At 46.7% G+C, this 19,641-nt stretch overlaps 2 protein-coding genes across 2 annotated transcripts in view; both read left to right on the top strand.

The window, feature by feature from the left end:
- Positions 1–16,666: 16,666 nt before the first annotated feature.
- On the top strand, positions 16,667–17,524 carry LOC126989884 (uncharacterized). Its single transcript, XM_050848505.1, has one exon. The coding sequence runs from the start codon at positions 16,667–16,669 to the stop codon at positions 17,522–17,524; it is 858 nt and encodes a 285-aa protein (XP_050704462.1).
- Positions 17,525–19,312: 1,788 nt separating this feature from the next.
- The window catches only part of LOC126989883 (uncharacterized), a 1,837-nt gene continuing 1,508 nt past the window's right edge, over positions 19,313–19,641 (top strand). Inside the window, exon 1 of the mRNA XM_050848504.1 lies at positions 19,313–19,641. This exon is cut by the window's right edge and continues 310 nt beyond it. Within this exon, the coding sequence (XP_050704461.1) occupies positions 19,313–19,641 (329 nt within the window).

Genomic DNA, 19,641 nt, shown 5'->3' with positions numbered 1-19,641 from the left:
ATCTATCTCTATCTATCTATCCATCTATCTGTCTATCAGTCTTTCTATCTATCTGTCTCTCTCTATATCAAAAGAAAAATATATATTACTAGAACGATATATAACAGACACAATGGAACGATATTCTTCACGGAAATGAAGTCAGAAGAATATGTTACTAACACATTCGATCTTACATCACCAAGAAGAAGAAGAAGAAGAAGAAGAAGAAGAAGAAGAAGGAGAAGAAGAAGAAGAAGAAGAAGAAGAAGAAGAAGAAGAAGAAGAAGAAGTAGAAGAAGAAGATAAAGACGAAGAAGAAGAAGGGGAAAAAGAAGCAGAAAATAGAAAATAATGAAATAAACAAGAATGAAAAAAAATATAATCTATAGTTAAGTAAATAGAAGAAGAAGAAGAAGAAGAAGAGGAAGAAGGTGATAATGATAATGAAGAAAAAAATAAAAGAAAAGAAAAAGGAAACCAAAACAAGTGTAGAAGCGAAAATTTAATAAGAACCGGAATAAGAAGTAAAAAATAAATAAATAAAAATAAAAATAATAAAATAAAGTTCAGTAAATGGCAAGAAAAAAATGTTCCCTCCTTCGTTATAAAAAGAAGAGCCTGATTCTCTTCGTAATAGTCTTTCGGAAAAGTGCAGGAGAGAGGCGGACTTACTTATATGCCAAAAAAAGCCTCCATAAATTTTCGAGGCTCCTCCATTCTCATAATTCACCGTCCTTTCTCTCTCTCTCTCTCTCTCTCTTATTTTTCATTTTCCATTATTTTACTTTTTTCATTATTATATTTCATTTGATTTATTTACTGTCATCATTTATTTGTTAATCCGTTTATACATCACTCGAAATATCTATCTATCTATTTATCTATTCGCCTATCTATCTATCTATCTCTCTTTCTCTATTTATTCACCCGCCTATCTTTATCTATCTTCTTTATTATCTATCATCATCTATTCGCTAATCAATTTTTATAACACTCGAAATATTCTTTTATCTATCTATCTATCTATCTATCTATGCGTAAGCATTTATATACTTTTGAATCAACCAATCTACATTTATCTATCTTTTATCGGGCTATCTGTCTATGGCTGTCTGTCTATCCATATTTTTTAAACGCAGTGTGTAGGTACGAACATATTTTTTCGACCCCAAAACAAATTAACAACAAAAACAAAAGCAAAGAACTAAACTCCATGAAAAATCTCTCGTGAAAAAATGCAGAGAAAGCAAAATTACGAGCAAGGTGCCTGAGAGAGCGAGTCACCCTTTCTCCCTCCCTCCCTCCCTTCCTTTTTTCCTTCCCCTCGCGCTGAGAATATTCATGACTCGCTGGTAGACTTCCCCTTCATCAACATTCTCGTTATAGTCTTCAAGATATATTCGACGCGGCTCAAATTCCGACGAACCAAATTAAAAAGTGGAGCAGGGAGTACCTATTCACTCCTTTCACCAACATCCTATTCACTTAAGATCTCTCGGACTGGAAATCTAAAAAAGGAGATAAAACACCGCAGGCCTCTATCAATTGCTCTTCTGGCTTCACAATCGGTCACTCGCTGAATGGGTTTAGTTCGCGGCAGACGTGCTCAGGTAATGTCCCAAGTGTGTCTTTAAAAGCTGCTATAGCGACCTTCACTGAAAGCTTATTTTACCACGCACGGAAAGAGGCAACACGGATTTTTTTATTATTTCTTTTTTACGTTTCCCTTATGGAGCCCGTAGGCTTTCTTGGTGGGGCCTAGTACTAGTAGTTGGCCCCAGCCCGAAGTTGAGGGATTTATAAGGAAGAATGAAATAAAAAGAAAGCGAACGGAAGCAAGATTTAGGGGTTGAGTGTTTGGAGCGTCGAATGAAGAAAGAAAGAAAAATAAATAAACATATAACGAAGCTACACGTTATTTTGCTCAGACAGGAAGGAAACAAACAAAGAAGAACGGTTCAGAAGTCGAGTGTTTGGAAGCGAAAAATGAAAAGAGAAACTAGAGTGAATAAACAGACATACACAATGTTTCTCTTGCGCGCCACCGGCTCCATTGAGAAAAATCTGAAACCATCCTTACAAGTCATTCAATAATAATATCCGTATTATTATTATTATTATTATTATTATTATTATTATTATTATTATTATTATTATTATTATTATTATTATTATTGATTATTTTCCCTTTAATTTCCCAGTCTTTTCCTTTCCCAGCATGTCTCCGCCATCACAAGCTTCCTCTCTGCACTTTTCCTTTCCTCTCCATCCTCCTTAGCTGATCTTCATGCTCCATCTCCTTCTTCATTCCTCCTCCTCCTCCTCCTCCTCCTCCTCCTCGCCCTTCCTGCACTTACATTGACATTTCCTCTTTCCGGATGGCCTCTGAGTAAATTTCCCGGTACGTGTGTGTGTGTGTGTGTGTCTTTATAGCGAGGGAGATAGCTCATGAGGAGAAAAATATAAAGAAAAAAAGAATGAGTGATGTGTATGTGTGTGTGTGTGTGTGTGTGTGTGTGTGTGTGTGTGTGTGTGTGTGTGTGTGTGTTGAAAAGATTAGTACCAAAAAACTCTACGGAAACGTCAAACCCATTTTTCACGTACTATACAGTCACAATACGCAACAACTTACTCTCCTAAGTCACATTGTTTTCCTCTCGTCACTAGATCGTTCAAAACATCACTCATGGCAAGCAAACACAAAAGGGGGAGCCGCGGTGCTGGACAAACAGTGGGCACGTCAGTCAGTCAGTTCTCGCAAATAACAAACAGCAAACGAATGTAAAATATCAGTCTATACGTCTTGATGATCTACAGCTGAACGGTGGATTTTACTCCCTTTGATCTGGCTCTACACGTGGTCTATATATACTGCAAGGGCTTCATAGGTGTTGCAGTGAAAGAATGTTACTGAAAAAGATGAACTATGGGTGTCAGAGGAAACCTTAAATGGCATAACGGTAATATTAACGTAACTGCTTCACTTAGTAGCATAGGACATGAAAGAAAGGTTGAGGGCATATGCTGCAGTGACAGTATTTCATCGGTAAGGCCTTGTGATCAATACTGAATACGCTTTTTACTGACGCCTCTAAAAGAACATTTGGCATCAAGTTGATGAATGGAAAACGGCTAAAAGTGCGGAACATAAATAGAGGAGAGAGCCAAAACGTGTCATCAAATTGGCTCCGTGAGTGACATTTTTCAGCGGGGCAATGTGATACAAATTACACGGGGCTTCATCCCTATACTTTTGGGAAAGGAAAGGGAAAAATATCTTGTTAATGGGAAAGTACAAGTCAGCCACATAGTCGACGATTCTATATGCACAAAGAAAAAATGCACGAAACAAAGAGACGAGCAAAAGTGCGTCGTGTTATAGCTTTTCCGCAAGTGTTGCAAATAAGACAAAAACATAAAGGGAGCAAACGTCTCGGCGTAAAGGGAGGCGAGCATACACGTGTTCTCGGCGGCTGCGTCCCCCGTGACTCCGCTGCATCCCGCGTGTCAGCTGCCTGGAGTGTGGAAAGGTCGTGTGTGTGTTTACTCTCAGACGCGCAGAGAACTTTCCTTATTCTTGAGTAGGTTGGACTGCGATCGTCACCCGGTGGGGCTAACATTGAAGGAAACAAAGGAAAAGATAGGGATATAAAAGTCTGTATAAGTTTTGTGTATGGAAGAAAGATCTTTCTAATGAGAGAGTAAAAGTCAGCTAACTAATCCAGGAAACAAAGGAAAGGAAACAATGAAAACAAAAAAACTGTGTTAGCAAAGTGTATGGGAGGAAAAAAAGGGCTAAAAGTAAAATAAACTGTATTTTTCTGATAGGAGAGTAAACGTCAGCAAACCAATCCAGGAAATATAGGAACTAATGATGGGACAGCAAATGAAGCAGCTCGAGGACAGAAGCATATGAAAGGAAAATGAGTGTTAATGTTTATGTTAATTTAGTTTTTAAAGATTAAGTTTAGTTAAGCTAGTTTAAGGTTCATGTAATATCAACATCCATATCTGCGTACCGACGTAAATAAACTTTATATATATATATATATATATATATATATATATATATATATATATATATATATATATATATATATATATATATATATATATATATATATATATATATATATATATTTATTGTTATATTATTATTTTTTTGTGTGTGTGTGTGTCTGTGTGTGTGTGTGTGTATGTGTGTGTGTGTGTGTGTGTGTGTGTGTACATCTATCTGTCGTGTCTGTTTCTCTGTCTTTCTGTGTGTGTGTGTGTGTGTGTGTGTGTGTGTGTGTGTGTGTGTGTGTCTTTAGCCAGTCTCAAGGTCAACAAGTTAGAATCGCAACCGACCACTGCATTGTGTATTGTGGCGTGGCTGGCGTGAGGGCGCTGAAGTCTGCTCGTCGAAGTGCTGCCTGTTAACATTCCGCGGCTGCAAATCACTTGTGTTCGCCTGAGCCCCTTGCGAATCACCGGCCGAGCATCACCGCAAGACCTTTTATCCCGCAGCGGCCGTGCGGGAGCGTCGGCCACCCTAATATCGGGGCGGAAATCTTTCCCGCATCTTGTTGCCGGGAAGCTAATCTGGCAAATGGATAAATGACTTCCGGCGTCGTTTAATTTTGGGCGCAGAGTGCGTGAGAAAGGAGCTCCACCAGGCACAGCGGAGGGTTAATATGTTTTGATCCAGCATTGATTGTGTGTCTGTCTTTACTAGAGCGACACATGGAGATAGAGATGAGGTGGGAAGGAGAATGTTGCTATATCTCAATACTCACCGCGTCCATGCTCAGGCTAATATATGTCTTGTTCTTGTATTAATTGTGTGTCTGTCTTTATTGGAGCAACACTAGAGCTAAACATGTGGTGGGAGGGTTAATGTTGCTATTTCTAAACTCTGTCTCATCGTCCATTATCTAAACTGGCCCAACGATTTGCTTTAATTAAAACGTTATTTCTTCCTCTCTTACACAGGGTCGAATTATAAAACACTTCGCCGCCCAAGCACACATACTTGACAAGGCTTTCGTAGGGGTTTTGGGCATTTCCAGGGGTATGTAGTTTTATGGCCCTGGTGGTAGGTTGACCCTTCCTCTGTACCGTGAACCTAAAATACCACTCATAAAAACACGACTGATCTCCTTTTTGGCCTTTGGAAATAGTTGATGTGAAAGGCAGAAGCGTTAAACAATATCGACCATTGCCCCAACCATAGGAGAACAACGGATGTGTGATTTCAGTACCCTTCGACTAGCTACTGTTCTCGTCTCCTCCATCTCCTATTACGCCACATGTATTCCCGTCGACATGCGAGTCTCATCTCTGTGTCCGTTCACATAAATTCCCCTCAACGTCAATTGCCTCAGCGTGGGTTGCTTCGTTCCTCAGTCACGCAACAACATTTCTCTTCCACAACTCTTCCCGGCCACACTTACTCTTAACTTCACCCTTTCATCTCATTTTCTCCTGTTAATATACATCTACTTAATTTCTCCAGTATTCCTCTTAAAATGTTCCTTCTTTGATTTGTCCAGTATTCCTCTTAAAATACTCCTGCTATCATTTTTCCAGTATTCCTTTTAAAATGCCCTTTCTGTCACCTTTTCAGTTTTATTCTTAAAATGCTCCTTCCTTCGATTTTCCAGTGTTCCTCTTAAAATGCTCTCTTCGTTTTTCCAGTATTCCTCTTAAAATGCTCCCTCCTTCATTTTTCAAGTAATCTTCTTAAATTTCTCCTTTTTTCGATTTTCCAGTATTCCTCTTAAAACGCTCCCTCTCGTTTTTTCAGTTTTCCTCTTAAAATGCTCCTTCTTTCGTTTTCCAGTATTCCTCTTAAAACGGTCCCTCTTTATTTTTTTTTTGCAGTATTTTTTTTTTTTTACAACAAAGGAGGCAGCTCAAGGGCACACAAAAAAGGAAACGATAATAAAAAAAAAGCCCGCTACTCGCTGCTCCTGAAAAAGAATCATAAGAGGTAGCCGAAAGAGAGGTCAATTTCGGGAGGAGAGGTGTCCTGATACCCTTCTCTTGAAAGAGTTAAGTCGTAGGCAGGAGGAAATACAGATGAAGGAAGATTGTTCCAGAGTTTACCAGCGTGAGGGATGAAAGAGTGAAGATACTGGTTAACTCTTGCATAAGGGGTTTGGACAGTATAGGGATGAGCATGAGTAGAAAGTCGTGTGCAGCGGGGCCGCGGGAGGCGGGGAGGCATGCAGTTAACAAATTCAGAAGAGCAGTCAGCGTGGAAATATCGATAGAAGATAGAAATAGAGGCAACATCGCGACGGAATTTAAGAGGTAGAAGACTATCAGTAGGAGGAAGAGAGCTGATGAGACGAAGAGCCTTAGACTCCACTCTGTCCATAAGAGCTGTGTGAGTGGAGCCCCCCCACACGTGAGATGCATACTCCATACGAGGGCGGACAAGGCCCCTGTATATGGATAGCAACTGCGCGGGGGAGAAGAACTGGCGGAGACGATACAGAACGCCCAACCTCGAGGAAGCTGATTTAGCGAGAGAGGAGATGTGAAGTTTCCAGTTGAGATTTTGAGTTAAGGATAGACCGAGGATGTTTAATGTTGAAGATGGTGATAGCTGAGTGTTGTCGAAGAATAGGGGATAGGTGTTTAGAAGATTGTGTCGAGTTGATAGGTGGAGAAATTGAGTTTTTGAGGCATTGAAGGACACAAGGTTCCTTCTGCCCCAATCGGAAATGATAGCAAGGTCTGAGGTTAAGCGTTCTGCAGCCTCCAGTCTGGATTCGTGTACTTCCTGTTGAGAGGGTCTTCTATTGAAAGAAATTGAATAATGCAGAGTGGAGTCGTCGGCGTATGCGTGGATAGGACAGTTTGTTATGGAAAGAAGATCATTGATGAATAACAGGAAGAGAGTGGGTGATAGGACAGAGCCCTGTGGAACACCACTGTTGATAGGTTTAGGGGAAGAACAGTGACCGTCTAACACCGCAGAGATAGAACGGCCGGAAAGGAAACTGGAGATAAAGGAACAGAGAGAGGGATAGAATCCGAAAGAGGGCAGTTTAGAAAGCAAAGACTTGTGCTAGACTCTATCGAAGGCTTTCGATATGTCTAGCGCAACAGAGAAAGTTTCACCGAAACGGCTAAGAGAGGATGACCAAGAGTCAGTTCAGAGAGCAAGAAGATCGCCAGTAGAACGCCCCTTGCGGAACCCATACTGGCGATCAGATAGAAGGTTAGAAGTGGAAAGGTGCTGTTAAATCTTCCGGTTGAGGATTGATTCAAAAGTTTTAGATAGACAGGAAAGTAAAGCTATAGGGCGGTAGTTTGAGGGAGGGTAGTAACTGTAGAATCATGATGTAGTGTAAAAACTTGACAAAACAAAATAGAAAATGGTTTTACGATGAGTTGAACTGTGACGATGTTAAAAAATGTTTATAACATGTTTTACTTTTGCTCGTTTTATTCGAAAGTTGGCTCATTGAAAGCTGAAATCTACATTGCAATTTGTAGGAAAATCTCTCATGAACACGATAGTGTCCTTAAAATGCAGATAAATATCCACATATTGAAAACACAAAGACATTTATACGAACATTTCACTCGCCGGCCGGAAGCTAGCCACGGCAAACATGGCGCGGGGCGGCGATGGTAGGGGTGGGGGAGGGGAGGACGGGGAAGCACCAAGACGTCTTGTGTCGGGCACTCATCAATTGCTTTTGTTTGCTTAGTTTTCTGCAATTTTACATGTGTTGTAGCTGGGAATATACATTAGGGTTTTTGTTTGTTAATGATGAACGCAGCGGCGCTAGAAAAAAAGTGTCACCCGTCCTTCCAGTGCAACTTATCAATGAATATTAGAAGAAGAAGAAGAAGGAGAGAGAGAGAGAGAGAGAGAGAGAGAGAGAGAGAGAGAGAGAGAGAGAGAGAGAGAGAGAGAGAGAGAGAGGCAAGGTTACGTAGGTGAAGTAAGTCATGGTGGGAGGGAGGGAGAGAGGGGAGGACGAGAGAGGGAAAAATGGGCGTGTCATAATAGGGCTGCATGTGACAAATACCTATGTATTACGCTAATATTCAATGTATTAATTAGAAATTGTCATTGGCAGACTACATTCAACATCGTCACATTCAATTTTATCACATGCTAATATTCATTGATGACCACTCATTCCATGTTTCGAGTAAATTAACTGTAAATGGGTCCGAGAAAACACAAATTCAGCCGAAGACCTTCCATTTCGGGCACGGACACCACCATGCTACTGTTGCGTCAGCCTAGACGTAATAAAAAGTCATGACCTTGACATCAGGTGCTCAGGGGCATTCAATCTACTACATCATCCAGTGTGTCAGGTGTCAACGTTTCAACTCCATTCTGCGGCCAGTTCTGAGTTAGTGTGTCTGCTAACCTAACACGCTTATGGTGTCAGTCAACTTCAAGTATCTGTCATCCTCACAGTATCAAACTCACATTCTGTCAACCTCACAGTGTGTTACTTTCACAGTGTCAGTCAACCTCACATTGTCAACCTCATTGTGTCAATCAATCTCACAGTGTCTCAAACCTCACAGTGTCTGTCAACTTCATAATGTCAATCATCCTCACTTTGTCAACCTCAAAGCATCTTTCGACCTCACAGTGCCAGTCAACCTTATAATGGGTGTCTACTTCACAGTGCCAATCAACCTTACAGTGTCAACCTTAGTCTGTCAACCTCACAACGCCAATCAACCATACAGTGTCTTCCGACCTCACAGTGTCAATCAATCTTACAGTGTCATTTTACCTCACAGTGCTAATCAACCTTACAGTGTCCTTCGACCTTACACCGTCTGTCAACCTCAGAGTGTCTTTCAACCTCACAGTATATACAACTTCAGTGTTAACCTCATAGTAGGTTTCAACCTGACAGTGTCAACACCAAAGCGTCTCTCACCTCAGTATCAACCTCACAGTGTCTGTCATCCACAAAGTATCATTCAGCCTCACAGTTTGTCAACCTCACAATGTCTGTCATCCACAAAGTATCATTCAACCTTACAGTTTGTCAACCTCACAGTGTCTCTCAACCTCAGAGTGAGTCAATCTCACAGTGTATATCAACCTCACAGTGTGTCAACCTCAGTATCTGTCAACCTCAAAGTTTCAACCTCATATTGTCAACCGCAGTATCAGAACCTCACTGTGTCATACAACGTAAGTGTCGACCTCAGATTATCAACCTCACTGTGCCTGTCAACCTCAGTGTCTGTCAACCTCACATTGTCAACCTCACTGTGTCATTCAACCTAACAGTGTTAACTTCAGATCGTCAACTTCACTGTGTCTGTTAACCTCAGTTTATGTCAACATCAGTGACGTTCAACCTCAGTGTGTCAATTTCATTGTCTGTCAACATCACAGTGTCATTCAACCTCACAGTGCCTGTCAACTTCAGAGTGTCATTCAACCTCACAGTGTCTTAACCTCACTGTGTCAACCTCACAGGGTCTCTCAATCTCAGTGTCTGTCAACCTCAGTGTCTGTCAACCTCACAGTTTCATTAAACCACACAGTGTGTCAACCTTACTGTCTCTCAACCTCACTTTGTCTATCAACCTCACACACTGTGTTCAATCTCACAGTGCCAATGAACCTCACAGTTTTTCAACTTTACAGTCCCAATCAACCTCACAGTGTCTCGACTTCTCAGTATTAAGCTCACACCATTCTCACAATGTCGATCTTACAGTGCCAATCATCTCGGTGTCAATCTTGCAGTGTCTGTCAACATTACAGTGCCAATTAGCCTCACAGTCCGTCTGTCAACCACACAGTGCACGGCTGTCAACCTCACAGTCCGTCAATCAACATCACAGTCTATCTGCCAGTTTCACAGTAAATTGTGTACTATAAGGATGACAATCAAGAGGAACATTTACGACGTGTATTTTTATGGTTGTTTGAAAAATACTGCACTTGTGAGGATACAACGAAAACGCTGCCAAAGAGTTTGACATGTGGTGTTTGACCAGTAAGATTTATGACAATAGTAGGAGTTATTGGGCATAATGAATTTTTTTTATATTAGTAAAATTCATAAAAATGTGGTAATGGTAATTACCTAAGCATTCTAAAGGACTAGGAGAGAGAGAGAGAGAGAGAGAGAGAGAGAGAGAGAGAGAGAGAGAGAGAGAGAGAGAGAGAGAGAGAGAGAGAGAGAGAGAGAGAGAGAGAGAGAGACGAAGGGGAATGAAAATGAGTAGGTTACAATATAGAGTGAAATGAAAACAAATAAAAAATAAATGAATAATGTGATAATGGTAAGTGCTTATGCATTCTGAGAGAGAGAGAGAGAGAGAGAGAGAGAGAGAGAGAGAGAGAGAGAGAGAGAGAGAGAGAGAGAGAGAGAGAGAGAGAGAGAGACGAACGGGGAAGAAGTGTAGTGGAAGGTAACACAAGGAGGAGGCTATCGTACGCCTGGCAGCGTTACGCGTCGTCCCTCCCTCACGCGGATAGGGTGGCGGCTGCGGGGAGGACTAAAATTATTGTCATTCAATGAACATACGTACAGTTAATCTTTTACTTAGGAGTTTAAGACCTGTTCTAAATGAACTATTAAGAGATGCTGTTTATCAATTGATTGTTTTTTCCAAGGTAGTAATTACTGCGCCATGTGAAACTGTCAAAATCCGAAAATTGTTCCTGCTTAACACACTGCATTATTCATCATTTTATAACTCTTTTGTTATTCAACATTACGAAGTCAATGTATATCAAGTAAAAGCCAAGAAAATGTAGTCTCTAAAGAAGTATAACACATAGTTGCATATACTCTGTTTAGGACACACGAGACAGGTAAATAAAGCGATGGTGAACGACCGACGCACGCCGTGTCATTACCTGTACATGCAGTTTTCTTATTTGTTTACTTGGCGCTTGTCGCAGCGTATATATATATATATATATATATATATATATATATATATATATATATATATATATATATATATATATATATATATATATATATATATATATATATATATATATATATATATATATATATATATATATATATATATATATATATATATATATATATATATATATATATATATATGTGTGTGTGTGTGTATATATATATATATATATATATACATATATATATATATATATATATATATATATATATATATATATATATATATATATATGTATATATATATATATATATATATATTTTTTACGTTGTTGCTTATTGCGCCGGTAGGCATTTTGGTGGGCCTGGATGGTCGGCAAGGTTTCTTCCAGGTGGGGCCTGATGGTCGGCCCAGCCTGTTCTGGCGCAGGCGAGTGTTTATAGTGGCGCCATCTTGCATTGGCTCATGCTGCCCCCGAACTCGTACTTGATTCGCTTGACGGCTTCCTCATGAGTCCGGGTTGATGGGTGGTCTTCAGGACAGCATGTGGGTAGTTTTAAGCCACTCGGCGGTGACCGAAAATCCGAGTGGTAGCGTGAGGATTCGAACCAAGCGTCGTCCATCACGCAGCGAATGTGGGTCCAGTACGCTATCACTTCAGTCACCGTTTGCCTTTAATATATATATATATATATATATATATATATATATATATATATATATATATATATATATATATATATATATATATATATATATATATATATATATATATATATATATATATATATATATATATATATATATATATATATATATATATATATATATATATATATATATATATATATATATATATATATATATATATATATATATATATATATATATATATATATATATATATATATATATATATATATATATATATATATATATATATATATATTATATATATGAGTTGTATGACTTCGCCGTAGCTTGTCATTTGGCTGGATCCGGATTTCGGGTTCTTAACCCTTCATCAGCAGCTAGTAGAGAGATGTTCCTTCCCCTGGTGTTGAGGTGGCGCGCGGCTCCTTTTAAGCTGGAGCCTCGCTGCTACTCTCCTCTGGGCGGGACGCTGATTGGCTCGTCCAGCGTCCCTCGTGCGCGCGCATCGATGATTGATGGCTGCCTGTTTGTCGGCGCATGCTCGGTAGGGCCTGTAGGTCCTCAGCCTGAATGTTGAGTTTTGGCTTGAGTTTTTGTATGTACAAAGCCTCCAATATTGGGAGTCGTCGTCTATCCTGGCAGGTATCCAGAATTTCTATGTTTTCTTCCAGGGTGTTTCTTGTTATTGTCTCTCCGTGTTCTTCTCGAAGGTGTCTTTCGGGGGCTCCGGCAGATAGATGGAATGTAAGTCGCCGAGACAGCCTCATTGTCGTCATGCCGATATACGAGGAAGAGAGGACTTCGCAGTTTCCTCTTGTGTAGTTGAACCTGTATATGACGTCAGACTTCTGGGTTGTCTCTTTAGCCGGGCGAGTATTGTTTTTCAGTAGGAGGTGCCTTGTACATACAAAAACTCAAGCCAAAACTCAACATTCAGGCTGAGGACCTACAGGCCCTACCGAGCATGCGCCGACAAACAGGCAGCCATCAATCATCGATGCGCGCGCACGAGGGACGCGGGACGAGCCAATCAGCGTCCCGCCCAGAGGAGAGTAGCAGCGAGGCTCCAGCTTAAAAGGAGCCGCGCGCCATCCACTTATTCAGTGGACCGCCAGCACTCCTCGGGCGAGCGGCCGGGGGGTCCTTCTGCTGCGGCGTGGTTGACCCGCTTGGTCATCCTCGCTTAGGGCCCCACCGCGGCAGTCAAGTCGATCGGTCGGCTGCTCGCCCGTGCACCGCTACGGGTGTCTGCTGGGCGCCTGCCCAGAGAGCCCGTGCCTCCGTCGCTGCTCGCCGGCTGTTACCCGTGGCTGTGGCGGCGGCGGAGGCTCCCGCAACGAGCTTGCATTGCTCGCCCACACGAGCGGGCTGCTCCTTGAGCCAGAGCTCGGAGGGCCCGTTCCTCCGTCGCTGCCCCCCGGTTTATACCCGTGGCTGAGGCGGCGACGGAAGGGCTCCCCCACCCGCCGCACGCCCGCGGCGGGTTCCCCTCTGCGACGGGCCGTCCACAGCGACAAAGGCCCGTTCCCCCTTTTTAGGGGGTAAACCTAGAAGACGAAGAAGATCCACTTATTACAGTGTACTCCCGGACTTGGTAGCGTCAACACGTCTCCCCCACCGTCTAAGCAACAGCTCTCGCGGGCGAGCGATTGAGCTGCTCTGCTTCCTGCCAGTCCCAGCGCCACGTGTCAGTGTTCGCGAGCTACGCGTCATTGTTCACAGTCACTAGTTCCACGTGACTCTACAACCTTGTGTTCCGGGACACCGTCCATTAGGGACAGGATAGTCCGCCCTTGGTTGTCGGGCTGCTACAACGCCCTTTAGAGTGTGTGTGAAGCCGGTAGTCTCTGCTGTAGTACGACGCCGAACCCCGAGGGCAGTGCCACGAGGGGGCCCCTTAGGATAAAGGGGTGGTTATAGGAGGCAGCAGAGATAGTTAGGTTCCCCAAAGACCCGCAGGCAGCGGGGCTAGCGGGTCTACCGAGCCTCTAGAGGGTGGGGAGTTTAGCCCTCCTGCTGTTGTAGGCTTAGCCTGGCTCTAAATAGGTTAGTTGTTTTTTTTTTCCTTTTGTTTTATATGTGTAGCTGTGGTTCAGCCTTCTGGCTGTCTCTGTCGCTAGGATGTCTGCTGCCATGGATAAGCGTGAGCGTTCCTGCTTCTGACCTGATGACTCGGCATCGGAGTCCCCTGCCGACAAGCAGCTCCGCCTTGAGTCGGAGGGTGAGAATGAGGCCTCCCGGGCCCCCCTCCCGCTGTCGTGTGACGACGAGTGGGAGGTAGTTGGTGACAGGCAGGGTTGCCAGGTCTCGAACCACGTTCCCGCCCAGTCCCACCCGATAACCCGCCCAAAACCCGCCAATGTAACCTCTAGAAACCGCCCAAAAGGAGCCCAAATTTTTTTAATAATATATACAGGAATACTTACGCGACAAAGGCAGACAATGGACACGTACTTTATTGAGATCTAGATAATAATATGCACAGAGTAAATATTCATAATTATACGGTGAAAAGGAAAAATTATGGCACTATATTTGGGCCCATCTAGCTTCTTAGTTGCCAGCCGGGATGTAAAGCAAATTGTTTGTTTGAGGTTGTTGTTGTTGGTTGCCCTACCTTGCATATTCTATTTAATACCAAAGGAAGTTAAAACCCTCGAAAGTTACTAATAAATGAATGTCCATTTACTGACGTAATTCGCGTAGTTTTAGGCTTCCTCATGTTTAATAAATAAAATATGCAAGTACGTGGCGGCCGTATCTGGCAACCTTAAACATGCAATTTGCTTTCATTCCACCAGCTGGCAGGTTGGGCTACACAGCCACACAGTCCTATGCATCAATATCAATATAGTCACTGTTATCATTAGCCTTATCTACACAGTAAATGTCTTGGGTAAACAGAGACAGCATTTCTTGTGAGGAGGAACTTATGGCAACAGATGCCATTTCTCTGCATGAATGCGTGGACATGCAGGGTGTTCTCTAAACTTGTTTGCTGCATCCTGTTTCTGAGCTTACTTTTAACCAGGTTCATTTGTGAAAATACTTCTACTGAAGCATTACTAACAGGTATTGCTAAAAGTGACAAAGCAAATTTCCCAACCTCACTAAAATCTTCTCTCCTGAAGCATCTGTGTGCGTATACTTCCATCCAAAACTTTTCTGCATCTAAAACAGAATCTAGGCCAACTGACAGTCCCCAGCCTCTGCCACTGCTCATCTAGCTTACTAATGTCTCCATTATACTTGGGAAGGAAAGACAGTTCCTGCAGCCTTGGTTTTCTTATCCCTAAAACTGTTTCTGGACTCAAAGCATCCATGCTTTGCAGAAGCTGTACATCTGAGGGCAACCTCATCTGTAGCTCTTGAGAAGCTGCAGGAAGTCACGCCTGTGTTTCCTGATGGTGGTGACAATTCCAGGATCCAGGTTGCTCTGTCCCACTTCTATGTTGAACTGCACACCCATGTCCACTGTTGCAAAGGCAGGTGGTTGCGGTCATCGTCCACCTGAAGAAATATATGCAAAGTCGAAGTAAAAAAGAATAGCAAATTAGATCGATAATGAGCATGATGATACTCTTAGAAGAAATATTAATTATAATATTGCTATAGTGTCATCACCATTAAGTTACTAGCAAATTATTTAACTCACATCAAAATTTATCACAGCCTGCTGTGAAGAAAAGGTCCTCGGCATCATGAGTCGAATGAGGACGGATTGATAAAGGGATATCAGCTCTGCAAGTAGTTTGCTGACATTGCACTGATCAGCCTCGAACATCTTGTTCACTCTGTTCACCTGAGACACAATAGGGTTCAGGAACGCCAAGAACGCCTTGTTCGCTGGATCTTTGTACATTTGATACAACAGGTCGGCAGCATAGTCTTCAAAGCTTGGAAATCTGAAAAGAGATTTTGCAAATATAAGTATCTTATTTACTAAATACATGCAGTGGAGAGAGAGAGAGAGAGAGAGAGAGAGAGAGAGAGAGAGAGAGAGAGAGAGAGAGAGAGAGAGAGAGAGATCTAAATGCATTCACATATTTTTTTATCATGCTATAAAACTTACCTCAAAATGAAGTTTCAGTTCGTCATACTGATGCAGGATCCTCGACAGGCATGGAGCAATTGCAAGCCATCGTGTATCACACAGCTGCAGAATCTTGAGAGGCTGTCACTGACAGGCGCAAGCGCCGGCACGCACGCCGCGCTCCTCCGCTCTCCGCCAATCACGGCTCTGCCCCTTCGCCCCCCGCCAATCACGGCGCTGGCCCTCCGCTCTCCGCTCTCCCCGCCGCCGCTTCCACCTCTGGCTCGCCCGCTCCCAGTACCTCGCACGCACCGCTGTCCACGCCCGCCACTGCTACTCCCTCGCCTACCACCGCTGCCGCCCCGCTTCGTGTCGCCTCGCACCCCGATGCACCTGCTTTCCGCCTCGCTGCTACCACGCCAGTCAGCCCCAAGGTTATCGTACCCCCGACCCCGGGGTTCGACTCCGCACTAGATCTAGCGGAGGCCCTGGAGCAGCAACTCGGAACCCGCCTGCAGATGCGGTTCCTGGAGTCTGGCAGCGTGCTGATCACGCCTCCCTCCGAAGAGGTTCTCCACCGGCTGCAGGGAACGACGGAGGTCGACGGCAAGCCGGTCCTGCTGCGGCTGACGGAGACGCCACAATCAAGGGTGTGGTGACGTCATACCCTGCGGCTATGCCCCTCAAGGCTCTCCTTCGCCACCCAGACGTCGTCTCAGCGGACAGGTGCCAGACGCGAGATGGGCTGGACACCCGCCAGGTCATCGTAACGTTGAAAGGCCCCCTCCCGGGCAGTCTCGACCTGGGGAGTTGGGGGGTGTTTTATACACGCCCCTTCAACAGGGAACCACTGCGCTGCTTCCGCTGTCAGCAGTACGGCCACCACCGTTCTCGCTGCAACCGCCCGGCCGTATGCGGCATGTGCTCCGGGCCGCACATGACCGAGGCCTGTCTGGCCAAATACAAGGCCGGGGAGGAGGTACCAGCTCTCTGCCCAAATTGCAAACAGCAGCACCATGCCTGGAGTCGCCGCTGCCCCTCACGGCTGACCCGGGTGGACGAGGGAGTCAAGCGGCAGGAGGAGTGGCGTGCTGTTCACAACCCCTCCCGCCCGGCATGGACCAGACGGTCCCGCTCAAGGTCGCATCAGCCGGCCCCGCCCCCTGCCCAGGCAACATTGGCCTCTCCAGCTCACTTCCCCAGCCTCCCGCCACCAAGCGCCTCTCAGGCGGCCTCTACTGCCTCCACCCTAACACCCGCCCGGCCTCGTCTCCCAGCTGCACCTCCACCTCGACACCTGTCCCGCCTTCCCGCCCAACCTCCACCTCGGGCTCCTCCCCGCAACAGGTGCAACCAGCTTCCACACTGTCTCCACCTCCTCTGCCTCAACGCGGGCGTCGACAGAGGAACCGCAGGTCGCAGCCCCCCCCGAGCGCACAGACTGCACCACCGTCCACACCACCCGGCTACGTCCTTGTGACAAAGACAACGCTCGAGGGAATGCTGGCAAGCTTTGCCCTTGCCCTGACCGGCCTCCTCCAGCTCACGCCCAACGAGGCGGCCCTGCGGGTAATAGCGAAGGCGACAGTGGAGGAGCACTTTCCCGACCTCGCAGGCCCCTCCACCACACCCGCCCCACCACCTCCAGTGCCTCAGGGCCCCGCTCCCCCACCTGCCAAGACCCGAGCATCCGAGCCCCTTCCTCCTCCCGTAGAGGTAACGGAGATGGAGGCCGACGAATGCCACCAGCCTCCCCAGCCAGGCGTACCTCCAGCCAAGGCACCGTTGAAGGCGGTGCACTGGACAATGGGACGCAAAACGACCCGCTCCCACATCCCGGTGCGCACAGTCCCGCCGCGCTCCTGCGTCCCACAGCCCAAGCGGAGGGTGGAGCAGAGGCGCCGCGGCCCTGCGCCCGCCCTCGCGACGGCCCCCGTGTCCACCCCGGCGCCGTCCGCGAGGGGCGGCCGCTGAGTGTCCTCCAGTGGAACGTCTGTGGCGTGCGGGGGAAGGTCCACCTCCTGCGGGCTGCGCTCGGCACCGGCGGCTTGATGTCGTCCTCCTGCAGGAGACACTCCTGGGTGAGGGCCAGTCGGTGCGGCTTAAGGGCCTTCTACCTCCCTGCCATTGCCGGTGCGGCGCGTGGGTGTGGCATTCTAGTCAGGGATGCACTTCCCTGCACTAGGGTGACTCACCCGTGCCATGCGGTGACGGCGTGGAGGTGCTGGCAGTAAGGGTGGCCTTGCTGAGCGCGACGGTAGAAATTTACTGTGTGTACAGGGCCAGGCTGCGGATGCAGACTTCACCGAGCTTTTTCACTCGCCGCCGATGAGCCCACCTTCATCGGCGGCGACTTTAACGCCCACCACGAGAGGTGGGGAGCCGCCGAACAACCGTGTCGGCCGCCACGTCGCAGCAACGCTGGCGGACCTGCCAACTGTCACTCTGCTCAACACGGGGGAACCCACTCACGTCAGCGGGGGGGTGCTGGCCCTCACCCTGGTGTCGCAGCCTCTAGCTGTCGGCGCGACGTGGGCCCTGCATGACAGCCCAGCCAGCGACCACTTTGCCACTGTCACCACCCTACCTGTGGCCCCGCCTGTGCCTCCGCAGCGGCCGGCACGCTGGAATTTGAGCAGGGCTGACTGGCCTAGGTTCCGCGCGGCGGTTGCCCGTCATCTGGCGACCACCGACAGGCCTGACGACTTAGAGGGGGCGGCGGTCCGCCTGATTGAGATGTTCCGCAGTGCAGCTGACGAGGCCATCCCCACCACCAGACCTGCGAAGCGGAATTATAAGGACCGGTGGTACTACAATGCGGACATCAAAGTGGCCAACCACCGAGTCAATCAGGCGCGTAGGCTCAACAGGCGTCACAACACCGACGCCACGAGGGGCCTCCTCCGGGCGGCCATCCGCCAGGCTAAGGTAACTACAGAGAGGGTGCAAGAGGAGCACTGGCTATCCTGGTGCGCAACCATTGACCACGGTGTATCCACTGCCGTGCTCTGGCGGAAGCTCCGTGCAGTTGCACGAGGGACCCAGCCTAGGACACCGCTTCACCCGCAGCCTCAAGTCGAGGCCGGGAGACTGCTTACCACCTTTGTTTCCCGGGCCTCGTCGGCCAGGCTGCCTCCGGCCACCAGGGAGCTACAAAGGGACGCCTACGCTGCCAGGATCGAGGCATTCACGGAAGCTTGTAGGGAGGACCACGCTGCCGACGCCCCGATCCGCGTGGAGGAGCTTGTGCGAGCCATCCCCGTGAAAGACACTGCCCCTGGAGAGGATGCCATACCATACACGTTCCTTCGGAACGCTGGGACGGCGATGCAGGATGAAATAACAACTCTTTTCAACCAGTCATATACTCTCGGTGCCCTTCCCGCGGCGTGGAAAACAGCCACCATTGTCCCTATCCCCAAGGGCGTAGATGGCCAATACCGCCCCATCTCCCTTCTCAGCTGCCTGGGAAGACGATGAAAGGGTCATCCTCTCTCGCCTCCTCTGGACCATGGGCCCTCTGCACCACCATCTGTTTGCCTTCCGGCGAGGCAGGGGGACACGGGACTGCGTATCTACCCTCCTTTCAACCATCCTCGATAGGACGGCGGTAGTCGTGTTCCTCGACCTAGAAAAAGCCTTTGAGCTGGCATCGGCGCCTGCCATTCTCTCGATCCTGGCGGAGAAAGGTGTCCGGGGCCGCCTTTTAGCCTGGATAGGGCACTACCTCATGGGTCGACAGGCCGCAGTGCGGTATCAGGGATGTACTTCGCTATTGAGACCCTGGAAAACGGTACGCCACAGGGTGGAGTGCTGAGCCCCGTTCTCTTTAACCTGCTGGTCGAGAAACTGGCGGCCCTCCCGACCAGCAGATATTGCAAAGTGCTTTGCTATGCTGATGACGTGGCCATGGTGGCTACGGGACCACATCCTGTGGCCAGCGCTCGCCTTCTCCTCCGCCGCCTAGCAGAGGCTTGTGCTTCCCTCGGCCTCGTCGTCAACAGGGAAAAGACCAAGGCAATGCTGTTCCGGCAGAGACGTTCCCCCGAACCTCTCCTGCTTGGCGGCGAGCCGTTACCGTGGGTGTCCTC

Source organism: Eriocheir sinensis, unplaced genomic scaffold (genome assembly GCF_024679095.1).
Source record: "Eriocheir sinensis breed Jianghai 21 unplaced genomic scaffold, ASM2467909v1 Scaffold1360, whole genome shotgun sequence".
In the NCBI taxonomy this organism is placed as follows: Eukaryota; Metazoa; Arthropoda; class Malacostraca; order Decapoda; family Varunidae; genus Eriocheir; species Eriocheir sinensis.
The sequence above is the reverse complement of the archived record's forward strand: the minus strand, read 5'-3'. Positions and strand labels throughout refer to the sequence as shown.

Bases quoted from the DNA above. Each gene is read 5' to 3' on its own strand.
- LOC126989884 (XM_050848505.1), top strand. From the start codon at position 16,667: ATGGACCAGACGGTCCCGCTCAAGGTCGCATCAGCCGGCCCCGCCCCC.